This window comes from Lissotriton vulgaris, chromosome 4_1 (genome assembly GCF_964263255.1).
Source record: "Lissotriton vulgaris chromosome 4_1, aLisVul1.2, whole genome shotgun sequence".
NCBI lineage: Eukaryota > Metazoa > Chordata > Amphibia > Caudata > Salamandridae > Lissotriton > Lissotriton vulgaris.
This window is the reverse complement of record NC_141691.1, coordinates 1,028,565,637-1,028,583,799: the sequence shown is the minus strand read 5'-3', so window position 1 is coordinate 1,028,583,799 and position 18,163 is coordinate 1,028,565,637. Positions and strand designations below refer to the sequence as shown.

At 47.6% G+C, this 18,163-nt stretch overlaps 1 protein-coding gene across 2 annotated transcripts in view; it reads left to right on the top strand.

Moving 5' to 3' along the window:
• The window catches only part of CCT5 (chaperonin containing TCP1 subunit 5), a 220,244-nt gene that overhangs the window by 52,372 nt on the left and 149,709 nt on the right, over positions 1-18,163 (top strand). For both annotated transcript variants that reach the window (XM_086965270.1, XM_086965271.1), the window contains exon 5: positions 6,682-6,880. In XM_086965270.1, coding sequence (XP_086821396.1) covers positions 6,682-6,880 — 199 coding nt within the window. The remainder of the gene's footprint in view (positions 1-6,681; positions 6,881-18,163) is intronic.

The window sequence follows — 18,163 nt, the reverse complement described above, 5'->3', positions numbered from 1 at the left end:
CCGTTCAGATCCGAGGCCACCGAAGTCATCTGCGGCGTACCACAAGGATCTTCACTCAGCCCAACCCTCTTCAACGTCTACATGAGCCCCCTCGCAGCCATCGCACGCCAGCACAACCTCCACATCATCTCCTATGCTGGCGACACCCAGCTCATCCTCTCCCTCACCAGCGACCCCATCACCGCCAGAGCCAACCTACACGAAGGGATGAAAGACGTCGCCGACTGGATGAGGAACAGCCGCCTTAAACTGAACTCAGACAAGACTGAAGTCCTCATCCTTGGATCATCACCCTCCGCCTGGGACGACTCCTGGTGGCCCCCGGCCCTGGGCACCGCTCCCAAACCGACGGACCACGCACGCAACCTGGGCTTCATCCTGGACTCCTCCCTGTCAGACAAGTCAACGCCGTCTCATCCTCATGCTTCAACACCCTGCGCATGCTCCGCAAGTTCTTCAGATGGATCCCCACGGAAACCAGGAAGACCGTCACCCAGGCACTCGTCACCAGCCGACTGGACTACGGGAACACTCTCTACGCTGGAACCACAGCAAAACTTCAAAAAAGACTCCCAACGCATCCAGAACGCCTCCGCACGACTGATCCTCGACATCCCCCGACACAGCCACATCACTGGACACCTGAGAGACCTGCACTGGCTCCCCGTCAGCAAGAGAATCACGTTCAGACTCCTCACGCACACAAGGCTCTCCCTGACCTGGGCCCCAAGTACCTCAACGACCGCATGACCTTCACGCCCACCCGCCAGCTACGATCGACCAGCCATGCACTCGCCACCGTACCACGCATCCGCAGAGCCACCGCCGGAGGAAGATCCTTCTCCTACCTGGCAGCCAAGACGTGAAACTCCCTCCCCACCCACCTTCGGCGAACCCAAGACCATCTCGCCTTCAGGAAGCAGTTCAAGACCTGGCTGTTCGAGCAGTAACTTTCCCCTCCCCCAGCGCCTTGAGACCCTCCCGGGTGAGTAGTGCGCTATACAAATGACATGATTGATTGATTGCAGAGGGTGAGGTTTCGTCAGCAGTAGAGGTTTCCAGTGGAGTTAGACAAGGGTGTGTGCTTGCAACCCTTTTATTTAATGTATATATTAATAATCTATTCCCTTTTTTAAAGCTCACTACCCCAGATGTTCCAATAATCAACAGCCCTTGTTTACTGTTACTTTTATGTGCGGATAACACTGTTTTAGTGGCGCGCACACAGAGCCCTACAACAGCTAGTGCATGGTTTTGTTGATTTTATGGTCACTTTGGACTTGCGAAGTAATTTTGAAAAAATCCTTCATTCTGGCCTACGGACCTAAGAAACCCAGTTTGCCCTCTTTCTGTAGGTAATAATGTTTTGACACACACCAGTACATTTTCTTACCTGGGACTAACTTTCACTGGTACTGGTTCGTGGGCCCCACAAACTGCACACAGCAGGCTATAGCTATCAAAATCAGCAGTTTAGTCAGCTTACCACAATCAAGGGGTGGTGCCCTTCTGCCATTACTGCATATGTATAAAACCCATTGCTTCCCACAGCTATGTATGATGCAAAAGTGTGGGGTATTTAGAACTGTAGCATCATTCAGACAGAGGAAAATAGGTTCTGTGGAAAGTCTTTATGGTACCGATCTCTTTAACCCTTGTCACAGAGATCTGCACATCTTGTATATTGAGGATAATATTATAGGCTGACCAACGCTGTTATGGCTAGCGATTTGGAAATATGAGAACGCATGTTTAACCAGGGACTTCAATCTGTATTGCCTTGGCTGTGAAAAAGACTACAAGATTCCCTGGCTTGCTAGTGTTAAATCTAGCCTCCTTTTTTTTTTTTTTTTTTTTTTTACCACCCCAACTAATAACCCAAAAATCAACAAACCGCTACGGCAGGCCCTATGTGACAAGGCTACTTCCAAAACATTGTGTTTAAAGTACCAAAAGGCGATTGGGCAACCTATGATGTTGGCTCCTTCAGATAATATCGCAGGGTACTTGACCAGAGCAATAAGGTCGGTGGAATGGAGCCTTTTGTTCCATTACAGGGCTGGCACAGTAAAATATCTGTTTCTCATTGGGATTTAATATTGACCTGGATTTGATGCCATGTCCCTGTGGTGGGAACTCTGGGCAATCAATGTTGCACTTTAAACATTTCTCTGGTTTCTACACTATGTACACAAAGCACTTTTTGAACCCCTTTTTAAGGAAACTGCATTAACCTGAGAGATGAATTGAATATGCTTTTTAGGTCGAGGGACCGTTAAGCTGCGAAGCAGCTTCCGGACAGGAGATCTTTTGTTGTGTAGTAGGCAGTTTAGACCCGCCTCTCAGCTCCGTTCGCTTCCATTGGCTGGCTTCCTAAACAGAGGCCAGCCATTGGAAGAGAAGTGTGTCACTCCAAACAAGCCCCGTCTTTTTCGGATTCGGGGGCGTAAGTTTTGCTGTTCTTTAGCTCGTGACGTCGTCCGTCACTCAGGACAGCAAAACACGCCCCCGAATTCGAAAAATTCCGGAAGCTTGAGGCCGCCATTTTTTTTGTCTGTTGCCGAGTCTTCAAGTGCAGAGGAGAGCCTCCTCCTCGCAGCACCGCAGTGAAGGTGAGCAAACAGCGCTTTCTGGAGCTGCTTGTCTCCCCCCCCTTCCCCCTTCCCTCTTCCCTCCTCCCTGTCCGTCGCCGAGTCTTCAAGTGCAAGGTTGTCTTTGAGAGGCCTGTTCGACAGGAACATATAGCAGGACATCTTAAAGCGTGTTCGTCAAACAAGGCGTGTTTTCCGAATAGAGTTCATTATATAAATGTACAGTCCGGCGTCGGTGGGTATAAAGTTTGCCTTTTTTTTGTGCATCTTCTAATGCAGACTTGAGCTGTCAATCACGGTCACTCATTGAGTATGCAAATGTAATGGACGTTTGCGCACATGCATGCTTCCCCGTGAAGCCATGGTAGAGCCACCACTTTGTTTATTTATTTTGACCTGAGGTAGGACAGACGTACTTGTCCCTCACAGAGCACGTGCGAGGCGATACCACCCCGCTTCTTAGGTGAGGGGTGTTCAGGGCAACCCTGAATGAGCTGCGCTTGCTGGTGTTATGAAGACCCCAGTCAAGCTTAGCGTGACGTAACGTAATCTAACATAATGTCATATAACGTATAACATGTATATATCACATATGGCAAGTAATAATGAAACAGAACTTAGAGTACTGTACATATACATACATATAGCAAAGCCCAGCCAAGCTGAGCGTAACGTAACATAACATGACACGGTATGCAGAGTGGACTCCTCTGGTATCTGAGAGGGTTATGATCATATGAGATGTGACCTCATTTCTTACAAAGCCCTCGAAAGGTAGTGGTATGGCCACACAACGTTATACACTAGCGGAAAGGCGCAGGCTCCTTCCGAGCGTCCCCTACACGTCGTGATTTATATATGATGCAGTGCCGCCGCCCCCTCTGGGTTGGCAATGCACAGGGGAGCCTGGGACTGAATATTTGATTAAGGCAGGCGCGCATTAATCATTTCATTCGCCTGAATATTTAAGCAAAGCAAGCTTCCAAAGGTAGTTGAGATGACGGTGCAAATAAACCACCCACGTCACACCGGCCACAGTCAAGGTGTGCGTGTGTCGGGAGGGGGTAGGAGACAGGGGGATACTGAGGGTCACATGAGAAGCAAGGAGTGGTAGTAGGGCACTGGCAAGAATGCTCCACGGAGGCGTGGGGGTGCCCACTAGTGTGCGAGGGCAGGGGCGAGCACGCAGGGCACGCCGCTGGGGTCTTGTGCGAGCGCCGCCTGCTATGCCCCTACTGATGAATCTGACTGAATGTGGCTGAGCGGGGAGGGGCAGGGGGCTGCCGGCAGCTTCTTTTGTTCCTGGAAGCCGAGCAGGGTCACAGCCGGTTTGTAATACCGCTCGCAACGCGGTGTGCAGGGGAGAAACACACACGACATGGCGGCTGCGCCATTGTGACCTCTGTGCAGCATCATTTATTTGGTGATGGTTGCAGGAAAAAAAATACATTCTGTACAAAATTACACATGCCAGTGTGCAGAAGGTGTTTATTTCCCGTAGCTATAAGCCCCAGGCACGACTTTGCAGCGTTTTGTTCACAGCCCACACTTTGTCTTTCCAGTGTGGTGTGGGATGCACTCTGACACAGCTCGTGTGGGTGTCTGTACAGGGCTTTGAATGGTCCTGTGAGGTGTCACGCCTAGTGCTTTCCGCACAGATCTTTCTTCCTTCAAGCGTAGCAGGCCTGCACCTTTGTGCCGAGGGATTTAGGGCGGAGGATGCTGCCAGCAGCCTGGCCTGCAGAGAAGCACAAAGGGATGCGTGACCCTGCACTTGGAGACAAAACCCGCACTGCCTGGCTCTGCCGCTCTCTGGCACAGAGCAGATGAGTCATTGGCAGCAGCGGAATCAACACCCTGCCACCCCTGCTTGTGCGCCTGTGCGTGCTAGTGTCTGCGCGTGCGTTAGCGTGTGTGCGTGCGCCTGTGTGGGGGCATTGTGCAGCGTGCGTTTCTTTATGTCCATGCATGTGAGCGCGCGTCTGTGTGTTAAGGAGTGCATGATTTACTGGTGTGTGTGTGCTTGTGTTTGTGTCTGTCCGCGACTGTGTATGCCTGTGCGAATACGTGCGTGTCAGAGTGCTCGTGTGCTTCTGAGGAGGTGAAATAAATACATTTTGTGTTTAGGTTTCACTGGTATGAGTCAGCAATGATAGATTTCCTTTCTCTCTGTGTTCATTTCTCACTGGGTTGTTTCCCCAACTTCTCCAGTCCTTGGTAGTTTGAGGCACTCTATCTCTATCTCACTCTCTCACTTTCACTACCTCACTCTCTCTCACTACCTCAATCACTCTCTCTACCTCAATCACTCTCTCTACCTCACTACTCCGCTCTATCTCACTACCTCTATCTCACTACCTCACTCTGTTTCTATCTCACTACTTCAGAGCATCCCTCTCCCTCACTACCCCACTCTTTCACTACCTCACTCTCTCGGTCTCCCACTACCTCACTCTCTACCTCCCCCTCTCTCACTACCTCACTCTCTCTGCTAATGCAATAGGTCTCGCATATGCAAGCAATTAAACTATTGCCAATATAAATGACAATGCCATTTATTTAGGGATACAAAAAAAATAAAAAAATGAGCAATGCCAATAGCTCTACCTATAATATTGCCGAGACCATTGCATTGTAAATGCTTGTTTTATTTAGGTGATTAGGAGGAAACTATTTGGACGCTTTTTTCTAAGCAGATGTAAGAGCTCGTTTTACTGTGAATGCTGTATAGGTCTGCTTTATGGTTTCAATTTTGTATTCTGCACCATTCTCACTTATGTATTGCACTCTTAATATTTTATATTGCATGTATAAATTGCTTTGAAATTGAGTAACACGTGAGGGAAGACTAAGGGAGACAGGAAATTGCACACCACTAGTAGGTAATGGGTAGGGTTTAAGCCCCTTGTTAAGGATTTTGTATTTACAAGATATTTTGCACGCGCTGTGCAGGCGAAACCTAACCAACACACTGGCATTCTATGACAATGCTCACACACAAGAGCAACTGATTCTTAAAGAATTTTAAATGGGGGAGGATCCCCCTCTTCAGGATATTAGTTCGCACCTCCATAGTATATAAAGATATTGGAGTACATGCTTCATCATTTGCGCCTATCCACACCCTGGTACCACCAGGGCGGACTTGACCATAGATGGAATGTGAGTTCTTAGATAAAGTCTAACTGGAAAAGTAGGGATCCAGAAGGGTGGTTTAAAAATGCCTCTCGGTATACCCAAAGGTTATTCTTTATTTAAAGGGTACCTGCAGTATGAAAGATTTTTATTGAATATACTCATTCAATTGTACCCTCTATGCCAACATGTTTTGGCCCTCTCAAAGAGCCTGATTGGGTCTGGGGCCTGCGTTAGGGCTGTTTTAATTTGTATCCCTGCTCTCGTGCACAAACACCATGCACACTATGCCTACAGCTCCTACCTGTCTTGGTCTGCGAGGAGAGATGGGTAATCCCTCGGTGCCATGTCTTTGAGGAAAGTGTGACAAGACTCCACTGCCCAGAAGAACCGCATGACCCCGGTCTTTATTAAATAGAGAGAACACCTCTGGACAACTGACCGAGACAGTTGAGAGCTGTAGGCATCACAAGTGTGCGTACACACAAGATCAGGTATACAAATAAAACACAGCCTTGACATAGGATAGGATAGGCGCCAATGATGAATCATGTCCCTATAAGTGAGGTGTCGTGTCTAATCCAATGTCTTTGGCTACTGTAGATGTGTAAACTAATATCCTGAGGTAGAGGGGGATCCCCCCCACCCCCTATTTGAAATTATTTAAGAATATCAGTTGCTCTTGTTTGTGAGTATCGTTAGCGGGAGAGTGTAACTGGTTGAATTCTCTCGCTCTCCGTTGTGGTAAAAATTCTGTGCCCATGCACAGCACAGGGCACCCAAAACAGTAGAGGGTACCAGACGTGTGTTCTCCAGTGCTCCTGCTTGTTTTCCATTCATGATGAAGCAAGTTACTTTGATATGTCCAATACTGAACATCACAGCTAACAATTTGTAATAAATTATGTTCATACTTGCTTTTTGAACTTGAATTATTGTATTTTTTTTCTTTTAGTTCTTGCAGGTGCTTTGTTGGAGCAAGCAGAGCAGTTGCTGGACCGTGGTATTCACCCAATTAGGATAGCAGATGGTTACGAGCAGGCGGCCCGCGTTGCCATCGAGAACCTGGACAAGATTGGTGATAGTTTCCCTGTGGATCCTCAGAATGTTGAACCCCTAATTCAAACAGCAATGACAACACTTGGCTCTAAAGTGTAAGCTAAATTTAAGTTAATTGCAATGGAATGTTAAAACTTAATTTAGATTGGTACTGTAAAAATGTGGATGCAAGCATGAAGAAGAAAGATATGGATCTTAATTTAATAATTGTAGTACGAAAATCAGAAAGTCACACACACAACTGTAGAACTCCGCTTCTCAGGGCTTTAAGTGGGCCGGGTCTGAGCACCGGCAGTTTTTTTAAGGAGGCCTCGAAACTGGTCTCTATCGGGCTCTGTTTTGTGCCCTGGCACAGGAGGTCAATTTTTTTCGTGCGTTATAGAGGAAGGAATTCCTTTAAAGAGACTGTCATTTTCTCTCTGGATTTCTCTTCTCTTTTTGGAACTAAGGAGCAGCAACATTGTCGTGGTTTCACCAGGGCTTTAAGTGGACTCTTTTTCAATATTATATACAAGCCACAGTAGTTGCTTATTTATCTTATGCAACTAACAACCATTGACAAAGCCAATAGTCCTGACTTGTTATAAGTATGATGTTACTTGTTGTATCATATATCTGGATGCAATGACAAACCACAAAACACCAGTTGGGCGGCACACTATGCTAAGCAGATACTTTTAGCTTACGTGTTTAAGCCACGCCCCTAATTGCATTGTGCATGCCCCCTTGAGAGACCCCCCAGTTTTTTCATCCCACTTAAAGCCCTGCCGCTTCTAATTCTGTGTATCAGATTTGTTTGGTTCTGTTGCCGTCCCTCATTTTGCCATCCCGATGTGCCTTTTTATATTCAAAGCAAGTAAAAAAATTCTGATGGATACATCTGCCAGTGGATTCCTCGCCTTGTGAATATCCCCTGCGCCAGCAACATTCGAAAATTTGTAGCTCCTCACGCCAATGTGGACAACGTCACAGAAGCACGCACAGCATCACGTGCGGCTCCACTAACGTCACTGAATCCATAATAGGACTCCGTCGGCGTGATGACATGAGTTCATTTTTTTCCGCGTCGTCTACGCTAACAGATTTTCTTAGGAACCTCAATAGCTTGTTTGTAACTTTGTTACTGTTGTCTTTTTCGAGTAATTTCTCGTTTCCAGTCTCAATGTCTTCGAGGAAGTCCGGGTTCAAGCCTTGTGGGGAATGCGAAAAGTTGATGTCCATTACGGATCCGAATGAAGACTGCATGTGGTGCTTGTCGTCAGCCCACGACGTCCAAGGATGCCCCAGTTGCAAAAAAATGAACCCGAAGGCACTTCGAGAGAGAGAGGCGAAGCTGCTTGTGGCGAAGTTGAAGGGGAAGAAAGGTAGGAGACATTTGAGGTCCCGCTCGAGGTCGGCTTCGAGGTTTTCTCCGGGGCATGTTTCTCGATCCAAGAAGAAGCATGAGTCTCGACGTCATTCCAAGAGAGTCGGATCCGAAGTCGAAGAGACTAAAACGCCGACATTGGAAAGACTGTGTCTCCTTCGCCTATTGTACCGAATCCAGAAGGTGAGCCTTCTCCTCCGGAGCAGTCTCCGGCTCTGGCGTCTCATCCATCGCCGACACTCTCCACCTCAAGAGGAGGAAGAAGCTCCTTTGCTTGAAGAGTCTTCGACTCAGTACATCTTCCATCGAATCCGGTTGACCCGTTAACTGCTGTGCCTCGTCAAGAGCAGAATCTGGGGCCTTATCCACCTTTTCCAGGCCCGGGTCAAGACCTGACGCATTACCTCAATGCAATGTATGGGGTGTTTTCAAGAGCCTTGTACCCCTCTGGAGCACCATCTGGTCCCATGGGTCCAATGGCCTTTAATCTGGGCGTCCCTCAGTCATATGCTCTGGCAGTAAGGCATAGCCGGCATAAAAGGCCATTTATGCCGGCTACGCCTTATTGGCATTTCTTGGCGCTGAGGTCATCGATGCCAATTCAATCATTGGTCCCGACTCGACATTGGGGCATCAGGTTGTTCCTCCGGATCCGACCTCGGCACCGGCTCCGTCTGAGTAGATTGTGGCTCCGTCGACGCCGATCCCTAGATTGAGGTCTAGGCGGGAGGCTCAAAGGTTGCTGGAAGAGCAGAGGTATCGAGAGGAGGAAATGGAGGAAGGAGACTTGCAAGATACAGATGACTTAAATAGAAGCTAGGAGGCTTTAGTGAGTTGTCAATTGTGGTTTATTGAAGAAAATGGTGATGGAAGTGATGGATTCCTTCTTTAGATGGAAGGGGTCCTGAGATGGGTGTAGAGTGTTCCTCTTCCTTCAGGTGGCTTAGGTGGTCCTGTCTCTACCAACCCCAGGATGCTCGAAGAAAAGGTAAAGAGGACGGTAAGTACTCTTAATGGTGTAAACCTTCACCACACCCGGTGTAGTAGTTCAGGACCTAATAGCGGCACAATTTGCATCAGTTTCCTCTTGCAGAAGGTTCAGGTATTAGAGCTTTTCAGGGCAATGTGTACAGGGGAAGGAAGGCGTTGGTTAAGTGCTCAGGGACTTGTACAGGGAAACCTAGGCAACATCGGTGCAGGGTAGGCTATTTACAGTGCCCAGCCTTGCCTCCCAGCCTTTCCTCCCGCCACTCATGAACGCTCACTGCCTGTCATTCTGCAGTCTCCAGTATCCGATGCAGGGAGCTTTGGGGGCGCGTTTCAGTTGAGTTGGGGCTCACAACTCTTTTACGCGTTTCCTCCCATACCCTTGATTCCTCGGGTTCTGAGGAAGATTCGCCTAGACCGGGCCCAAGTCATATTGATCGCCCCGGATTGGCCAAGAAGGGTGTGGTACACATCTTCTCCACCTCTCCTCGTGCCCGCCGCTCCGTCTCCCTCTCAGGGCAGATTTCCTCTCTGTCTCTCAGTCGCTGGGGCAGGCTCTACATTACACTCCCTACCATCTATCCTCCCCCCTCACCCCTCCGAGGAGGAAGAGACACTTCACTATCTGGACCCTAAGAGGGCGGTGAGCTTCTACCTGGACAGAACCACTCTTCGTGGTTTTCGTTGGCTGCAGGAAAGGCAGAGCGGTGCACAAGTGCACGCTATCAAGATGGATTGTCTTGTGTATCAAGATATGCTACTCCTTGGCCGGTAAGGAACCTCCAGAAGGTTTGAGAGCTCATTCTACTAGAGCAAAGTAATCTACATCTGCTTGTCTAGTGGTGTTCCTGTGGAGGACATTTGCAGGCTGGCGACTTGGGCCTCCCTTCACACTTTCGCAAAACATTATTTTTAAGATGCAGAGATGAGGAGGGTCGGACACTTTGCTGGTTCCGTCCTTCAGGACTTCTTGGTATAAAAGGGTGGACACCCTTCTCCGGGAGTGGGGACTGCTGTGGAACTCTATTCACAGGGTGAGGAATCCACTAGCAGATGTATCCATCAGAAGAACAAGTTACTTACCTTCGGTAACGCTTTTTCTGGTGGATACAGTAGCTGCCTGTGGATTCCTGACATACCCACCCGCCTCCCCGTTGTCCACCCTTGTATACCTACAATAGTGATAATGTGGTAAAATCTATCTGCTGTCAAAGGAAGTGTGTTACTCTATTTGCTTTCTTTAATTGTCTTCACGCTGTGTGTTACCTTGGATATTTTGTACTATGTGCACTGTACGTATATCTACTGTAATCGGTCCGTCCGTGTGTCTTGGGGGCACGGAAAAAAAAAGCGGAACTGATGTCATCACGCTGACTGAGTCCTAATATGGATTCAGTGATGTCAGCGGAGTTGCGCGTGCGATGCCGTGCTTCTGTGACTTCGTCCACGACGGCGTGAGGAGCCACAAAAGAACTTTCCCAATGTTGCTGGCGCAGGGGATATTCACAAGGTGAGGAATCCACAGGCAGATACTGTATCCACCAGAAACAGCGATGCCGAAGGTAAGTAACTTGTTCTTTTCTCACGACTAATCTAAAAAAAAAAATTTAAAACCATTGTTCGCTAAAACTACTTGCACCCATTTTTTCTGTCTGTCTGTCTGTCCCCAGAAGACAAATGGGACGAACTCGCATTTCCCTTCAATTACAAACTTTTTATTCTTTGCAATCCTCAGATCATGGCAGGCACAGATCAACACGTTACAGGACAGAATGTCCTTTGCTCAGGATCAATCTGGCTACAGGGTGAACCCTCTCATTTAGGCTCCACATTCTTCACTTCCTGTATGGATGTCAGTCTTCTGAATATTGTAGTCTTTTTTTGTCATTTAAAAAAAATATAAAATCAAAATCAAGCCACGAAATTTGTGTAATAATAAACAAATCAATCATCAGTCATTATTTTATGTGCATAATCCTTTTGGTGCATTTTTTTGGCAGTTTATTTTCGCTCCGGTGATGTGCCCTGGTTTATCAATAACGTTTTATCCAAAGTCCATTTCATTCCGCCCACTTTTGTTCTTATTCCTTTGGTGGAATTGCATATTTTAACTGATCAATTATTTACTTATTGATCCATCTTTTGAAGCAAAGAGCACACTCCTCATTAGCAATTTTGTCCGAACTTTATATCCTTTAGTGGGTCTTCATTGATTAATTTATGTGTGGTCTAATTTATTCTTCTGTGGTCTGTTCTAGTCTTTCATTTTCTTTGAGATGGTCTTTGCTGTTCATAGGGCACATTTTCTTTTTTCCTCTTTTTTCTTTTTTTCTTCCTCTTTCACATTTTTTCTCAATCTGCAATCACTATTTTTCATGTTCACAGCACTTGACTTTAATGATTTACTGTCTCTTCTGTTACAAATGAATGTAGAGTTCTTCCGATTGGTTAAGACCAAATGGATGCAGAGTTCTTAATTGCATGATGTAGCGTGAATCTCTTTGACGTAATTGTTTATCTCGGTCACCACCTCAAACTTTTTTGGAACGGTATCAATACCGTAAAATTGTAGCTGTTTCCAATCTCCTTGATGGTAGCCCTCCATATGTTTGGCCACCGCATTTGCCCGATCTTTATGTATTGTGTCCCTTACGTGTTCAAGTATGTGCTTTTTGAGTGCAAAGATGGTACTCCCCACATATTTTAGTTGGCAGGGGTGTTGGACCTAGAGTTACCAAGTCACATAGGGTAGCCTGGTCTAGGGTAAGACAGTCAGAACCTAGAAGCACATGTGTAAAGGTTGCGCTCAACCCAGCAGTAACTCCATGTATTTTCACACAAAAAACTACACTACACCAAATTTGTGGAAAAATAAGAGCTGTTTTATAAAATCTTTTGGCTGTTCAGCAATTCATGTTTCACAATACAAAAATACAGTTTCTCTTTAGAGTACTTAACTCTGATTACCAATTTCAGCAGTTTTAGCCCCCCACCTCTCAACAGACATCAAATCAGTTTTCGTTGTAACCTGGAAGAGATCTCACTTCTCAATGCAGTAACTTCCAGTGATACCTTAATCCTGGAAACTCAAGTTATTTACCATCAGCAAAATTAGTGTTTTAACCCTTTTTCCTGGTACAGAAATTCAATTGGAAGCATTAGACTTTTCAGGTAATGTAACAGGGCAAATCATCACTTGACTGTGACCAAGGTACTATCTACTCCCTCTGACAGTTGGTGAATTCCTGCTATCATTAACTCGTATGCCAGATCTGCCGCATGGACAGTGTCAGTAACCTTTTCCCAACTGTTCCAGTCATACAAGAGAACATACGGGTATTAAACACAGGCAGGTTCCTTCCAGCGTTAATAACGGGGGTTCAGGACTCTTTCATTACAATCAAGGCTCGTCTTGTCCCAGTCAGGAGACAGGAAGTCTAGCAATCATCACCCAGTTGTCTAGATCGAGCTTCGGGGTCTCTGCTTCACTACTTCCCAAAGACCCTGCCGGTGTGAAGGAAATCCGTCCAGCTCTGGGGGCTTTACCAAAGCTAGACGCTTACTTAGTTAGCAATCGGACCTCTTTGTATGCACACTGGAACTTCGGCACTCCGCCTCTTTCGCTCGTTCCCCTCACACGGCCTGCCCGGCCGCCGATTCACTCAGCTCTGCTCTTCTACCAAGCCGAGAGGTCTTTCAGTCCTCCTCTGAGCCTGCGCAGCATACAGGACACTTCCGCGCCTCAGGAGCCACCCAAGCCTACATCAAGCATGCGCGGCCTCGAGTCTGCGCTCCTCAATGGCACCACCCTGCACCACACTGGGCCTGAGCAGCGCTCGAGACACTACTCCCGGCAGGGAGATGCGGCGCCTCACCGGAAGGTGATCCAATCCTGGGGGCAAGTAAAATTTTGATAATCTCTAACCCGAAGTGCCGGATTTAGGCGGGTAACTTCTTTAGAGCCACGAGTTCAGTCTAACCGGACACCGGTGATTGGCAAGAGTAGGGTTTTCTTTCCTTCCCCACCACTCAGGCCCTGCCCTGATCTAGGGGACAGCCCCGCCCGCCCTCACCTGGCGGTATCTTACTGTCCTCGCCTCAAGAACTCCACATAGGATTCCCACCGGTTACCCCTGCAGTAGGGATTTTCCCCGAGTCCACGTCTTGACAGGGTCAGGTCAGAAGATGAGGGATAGTTTCACAACAACGGGGACCGCGACCCAGCAGGTCTGTCACTCCCCACAGTGCACCAGTCTCCTCCTTCGACCGCCTATACTCCTGTCCTCCAACTCTCCTCTTCATACCACACCATCTAAAATGGCTGCCCACCATTCCGCCTTTTATAGAATGACCCCAGAAGGGACCAGAAGGTTCTGGAATGCCCTATTCTATCCTATGGGTCAGGTCCCAGGGATGACAATTATGGCAGTTGATTACCACCATTTTGTGTGACCCTTACTTTCTAGTCAGGGACAGGCACCTAGGCCTCAGGAAAAGGACTATAAGGGCAAAGAAAACCCCTAACCCCCTAGGACAACACCACAAAAAATTCAGTGGAGATAAAAAGATAAAAAGGTTTTGAGGGGCAAAAATGGGACAAAATAAATAATTAGGAGGGGCTACCCAAAGGGCAGACTGGTCTAACAAGAGGCATTCTACAATATATACTGCATATTGAGTCTTGCATGTCGTTAGTTTCCGAATTTCCCAGTTTTTGTTCTTCATTTTAATTTCCTTTGTTTGTTTCGCAATTTGGCAGACTTTGCACATATGACATTTTACAAAGCCTGTTGTATTGAGCCAAGTTCCCTCTTTTTTCCTGGGTTTGAAGTGGCTCTAAATTAGATGGTCTTAAGTTCTTCGCCCTTCTGTATGTCACTGTTGGGTGTTTTCCTACAACTTGTTTTACAGTGTCATCCAATTGGAGTATCTTCCTATTTTTTCTGAGAATTCCAGTTTATTGGTTTACTTTCCAATGAATAATCAGTTATTAGACAAATTGGTTCTTGTTCTGATAATTCCTCCTTTTTGTTTCCTCGTCAAACATTCTTCCCTTGTTTTCTTTTTGGTTCCTTCCCAACATCTCTGCACAGTTTTTTTTGTAGTAATTTCTAATTTGGAATCGTTCCACTGTATGTGCTCCATGGTTCAACCATTCCGTGTCTTCACTGCATATTCCCCTTATTCTCAAGAACTCCCCATAGGGGATACTTGAGATTAAGGACTCCTAGTGGAAGCTGAACAACCTCCAATGTTGCGTTGGTGGCGGTAGTTTTCCTATGTAAGGTGGTGTGGATCTGGTGGTTCTTTATATAGATTTCTGTATCCAAGAATACAACACGTTCTCCACTTATTTCATAAGTGAACTTCAATTGTGTGACACTTAAGTATTTCAAAGTATTCTTGAAAATCTTTTGCTGTTCCGTCCCAGATAATCAACAAGTCGTCGATAAATTGTTTCCAACTTATTATTTTGTTCAAGAATCTGAAATTTTCCACACCATGCTACTTCCTTTTCCCAGTATCCCATGGCCAAACAGGCATAACTGGGGCTAAAAGAAAACCCCATTGCGGTTCCATTTCTTTGTCGATACAGTTCATCCCCGAAGAGAAAGATGTTCTTATTCAGGCAGATTTCAATCATTTGACCGAGCATATTGTGTTTTTTGTATTCAGTGTTCCTTTCCTGTAGGAAGAAGTTGCATGCCTCCAACCCAAAGTCATTCCCAATGGTTGTATATAAGGATATGACATCCATTTTATAAGTAAGATTCTTGCCATGGTGTATTTTGAAGCATTCTCAATACGTCTGTGGTGTCTTATGTACATAAGAGCTTAATTGATTTACGTAGGGCCTTAGAAAGTAATCCATGAAATTTGCCATTGGTTTTAAGAGATCCCTTCGCAGACAGGATCGGTCTGCCAGGTGGCTTTTTCTGATCCTTATGTAACTTTGGTAGAAAGTACATTGTTGCAGTTACAGAATGATTGACTGTAAGGTACATCCGTTCTTCTTCATTGATTTGGCCATTTCTGATAGATACATCTGCCGTGTGGATTCCTCACCTTGTGAATATCCCCCCTTGCGTCAGCAACATTCGGAAATTCTTTTCGTAGCCTCGCGCCGACGTAGATAGGACGTCAAAGAGACACGGCTCCGCTCGCAACTCTGCTGACGTCACCGACTCCTATAATAGGCCCACGCCGGCGTGATGACATCAGTTCCCTTTTTTCCACGTCGTCGACGCTAACGGTTATCGGGTATCTCTGTAGCCAACTGGTACTTTGTTGCCATTTTGTTGCAAATTTCTGCTTCTTTGTATCCTGTCTCTTCGACGATGTCATCCAAGAAGACCAGCTTCAAGCCCGGCAGGGAGTGCGGTAAAATGATGTCGATTACCGACCCGCATGATGACTGCATCTGGTGTTTGAGTTCGACCATGATGTGGAAGATTGTTCTTCATGTCTGAAGATGAACCCGAAGGCCCTGAGGGAAGGAGAGGCCAAACTCCTGGTTGCGAAGATTAAGGCTGGGAAGGAGAAATCGTCGAGGTCTGGTTCTCGAGAGAGGTCGTCTTCGAGGTCGGCATCGGATCATGTTTCGAAGTCGAAGAAGAAACATAAGAAGAGGAGACATGAGTCCAGATGTCGTTCTGGTAAGGAGTTGAGGTCACCGAAGAAGGTACGTTCGAAGGTGGTTACTCTGGATGTCTCTGAGCCTGAAGGTGAGGCCTCACCTTCGGAGTCGCATGGGCGATCTCCGGCTCCGAATTTGTCCCCGGCCCATGAAGAGGAAGAGGCTCGGGAGGATGTGGATTCAGTGCCTGTTGAAGAGCCGAATCCGATCCCTCCTCAGGACCGGCCTGATGGTTTTCAACCGCCCTTTCCTGCCCCAGGCCAGGACCCTTCAGCGTTTCTTAACGCTATGTATGGCGTCTTCTCAAGGGCGTGGTACCCCTCTGGTGCACCTTCGGGTCCCATGGGTCATTTGGCTTTCAGCCTGGGAGTTCCTCACTCCTATCCTCCGGCTCCGTTCATGCCTTACATGCCGGCTCAGACGCCGCATTGGCAATTCCCGGCTCTGCCCAAGTCGACGACGCCGATTCCGGCGTCTCTTGCTCCAGATCGTCCTCGAGGGCATTCCTCTGTGCCCTCGGATTCGATACCAGCGTCGGCCCCGAATCCAGGTGGATCCGGCTGCGAGGCATGTGAAGGAGAGGTCCAGAAGGGAAGCTCAACGCCTTTTGGAAGAGCAAAGGTACCTGGATTCACATTCTGATGTGGAGGAAGGTGAATTGGAGGAGAGCTGTTTTGAGGAGTTGGCAGATTGAGGAAGTCTTGATTTCTCTCCAGAGTGGGAGTTGCCCTCAGGCTCTGGTGCTCCTTCTAAGGAGGAAGGCTGCTGAACTTCTTCAATTGACTTTGCCAACAGTGGAGTTTAAATCCAATATCCTCACTGAGGTCTTGCATTCTCCGAATTCCGTGGTTGAGCCTTTGCTTCCATTTAATGATGCCTTGACGGATCCCATTATGGAGGTGTGGAAGAAACCAATGTCGGCTCCTGCGGTTTCTAAGAGTGTTGCGAAAAGATACAGGGCTGCACCTGAGGACCCGGCTTTTCTGTCTTCTCATCCTTCGCAAGAGAGCCTGGTCATTCAGGCTGCCTGTTCTAAGAAGAGTCTTAGTGCCTTTCCTCAGGTTCCTTGTGAAAAGGAAGCGAAGAAACAAGACCAGGTTGCAAAAAAGACCTTTTCTTCGGCAAGCATGGCGTTGAAGTCAACTAATGCCGCTTGTCTGATGGGGAGAAATGTCCATGCCCTGATGGATTCTTTGCGTGTCCTGGTTCCTAAAGTTCCTGATGCCAGCAGGAAGGATTTTGAGGAAGTGATCTCTGATACTCAGGCGGCGGCTCGCCAGGTTATTCAAAGTGGCCTGGACACTGCCGACTCACTGGCTCATATTATGGGCACTGCTGTCGCCACTAGGCGGTCAGCCTGGCTGAAGTCCTCAGACTTTTCGGCTGATGTTCAGGCGACTTTGCTGGATCTTCCTTTTGATGGTTCTGGACTCTTTGGGAAGAAAGCGGATGCGGCCCTTGAGAGATTTAAGGTTTGCAGAGCGACAGCGAAGTCTTTAGGTCTCCAGATCAGAGGCTCTTCGACCAACAGGAGGTTCAGGGGCTTTGGTCGCTCCTTTCGGAATTTCCGGCAAGGCCAACAGCAGCAGCAGCAAAATTCTATGTACAGATTGTACAGGTGAAAGCAAAGAGCGCGTCCTCGTGGACGTCAGGCCTCTTCCTCCTCCACCTCTTCCAACCCCCCTGCCACAGAAAAGCAGCCCTAGATCCGCTGTTCAGGATCATGTGGGTCCGGTTGGGGGTCGGCTTGCCCATTTTCTACGGGATTGGGAATCTGTTACATCAGATCTTTGGGTTCTCAATCTTGTAGAAAATGGGTATGTCCTTCCCTTTCGGGAATTCCCTCCCAATTACCCTCCTTGTCAAGGCTTTTGCACCTAGGAACATCTGTCTCTTCTGCGGGAGGAGGTGCTAACTCTATTACAAAAGGGTGCGATAGAGGTGGTCCCAGAGCAGGAAAGGGGTCAGGGATGCTACTCACGGTATTTCCTGATGCCCAAGAAGGATAGCAGACTACGTCCATATCCTGGATCTCAGGATCTTGAATCTCTATCTGAAGCAGGAGAAATTCAAGATGCTCACCCTTGCTCAGGTTCTTCAAGCGCTGCTGGAAGGAGACTGGATGGTGTCGCTCGACTTGCAGGATGCGTATTTCCACATCCCAATCCTGAAGTCGCACAGGAAGTATCTCCGTTTTACGCTGGGATCGCAACACTACCAGTTTGCGGTCCTTCCGTTTGGTCTTACTACTGCGCCTGGAGTCTTCACCAAGGTGATGGCGGTGGTGGCAGCTCATCTCAGGAGGTCGGGGATACCTGTGTTCCCTTATTTGGACGACTGGCTGATCAAAGCGGAGTCGTCAGAGAAGGTGCTCCATCTGCAAGAGAC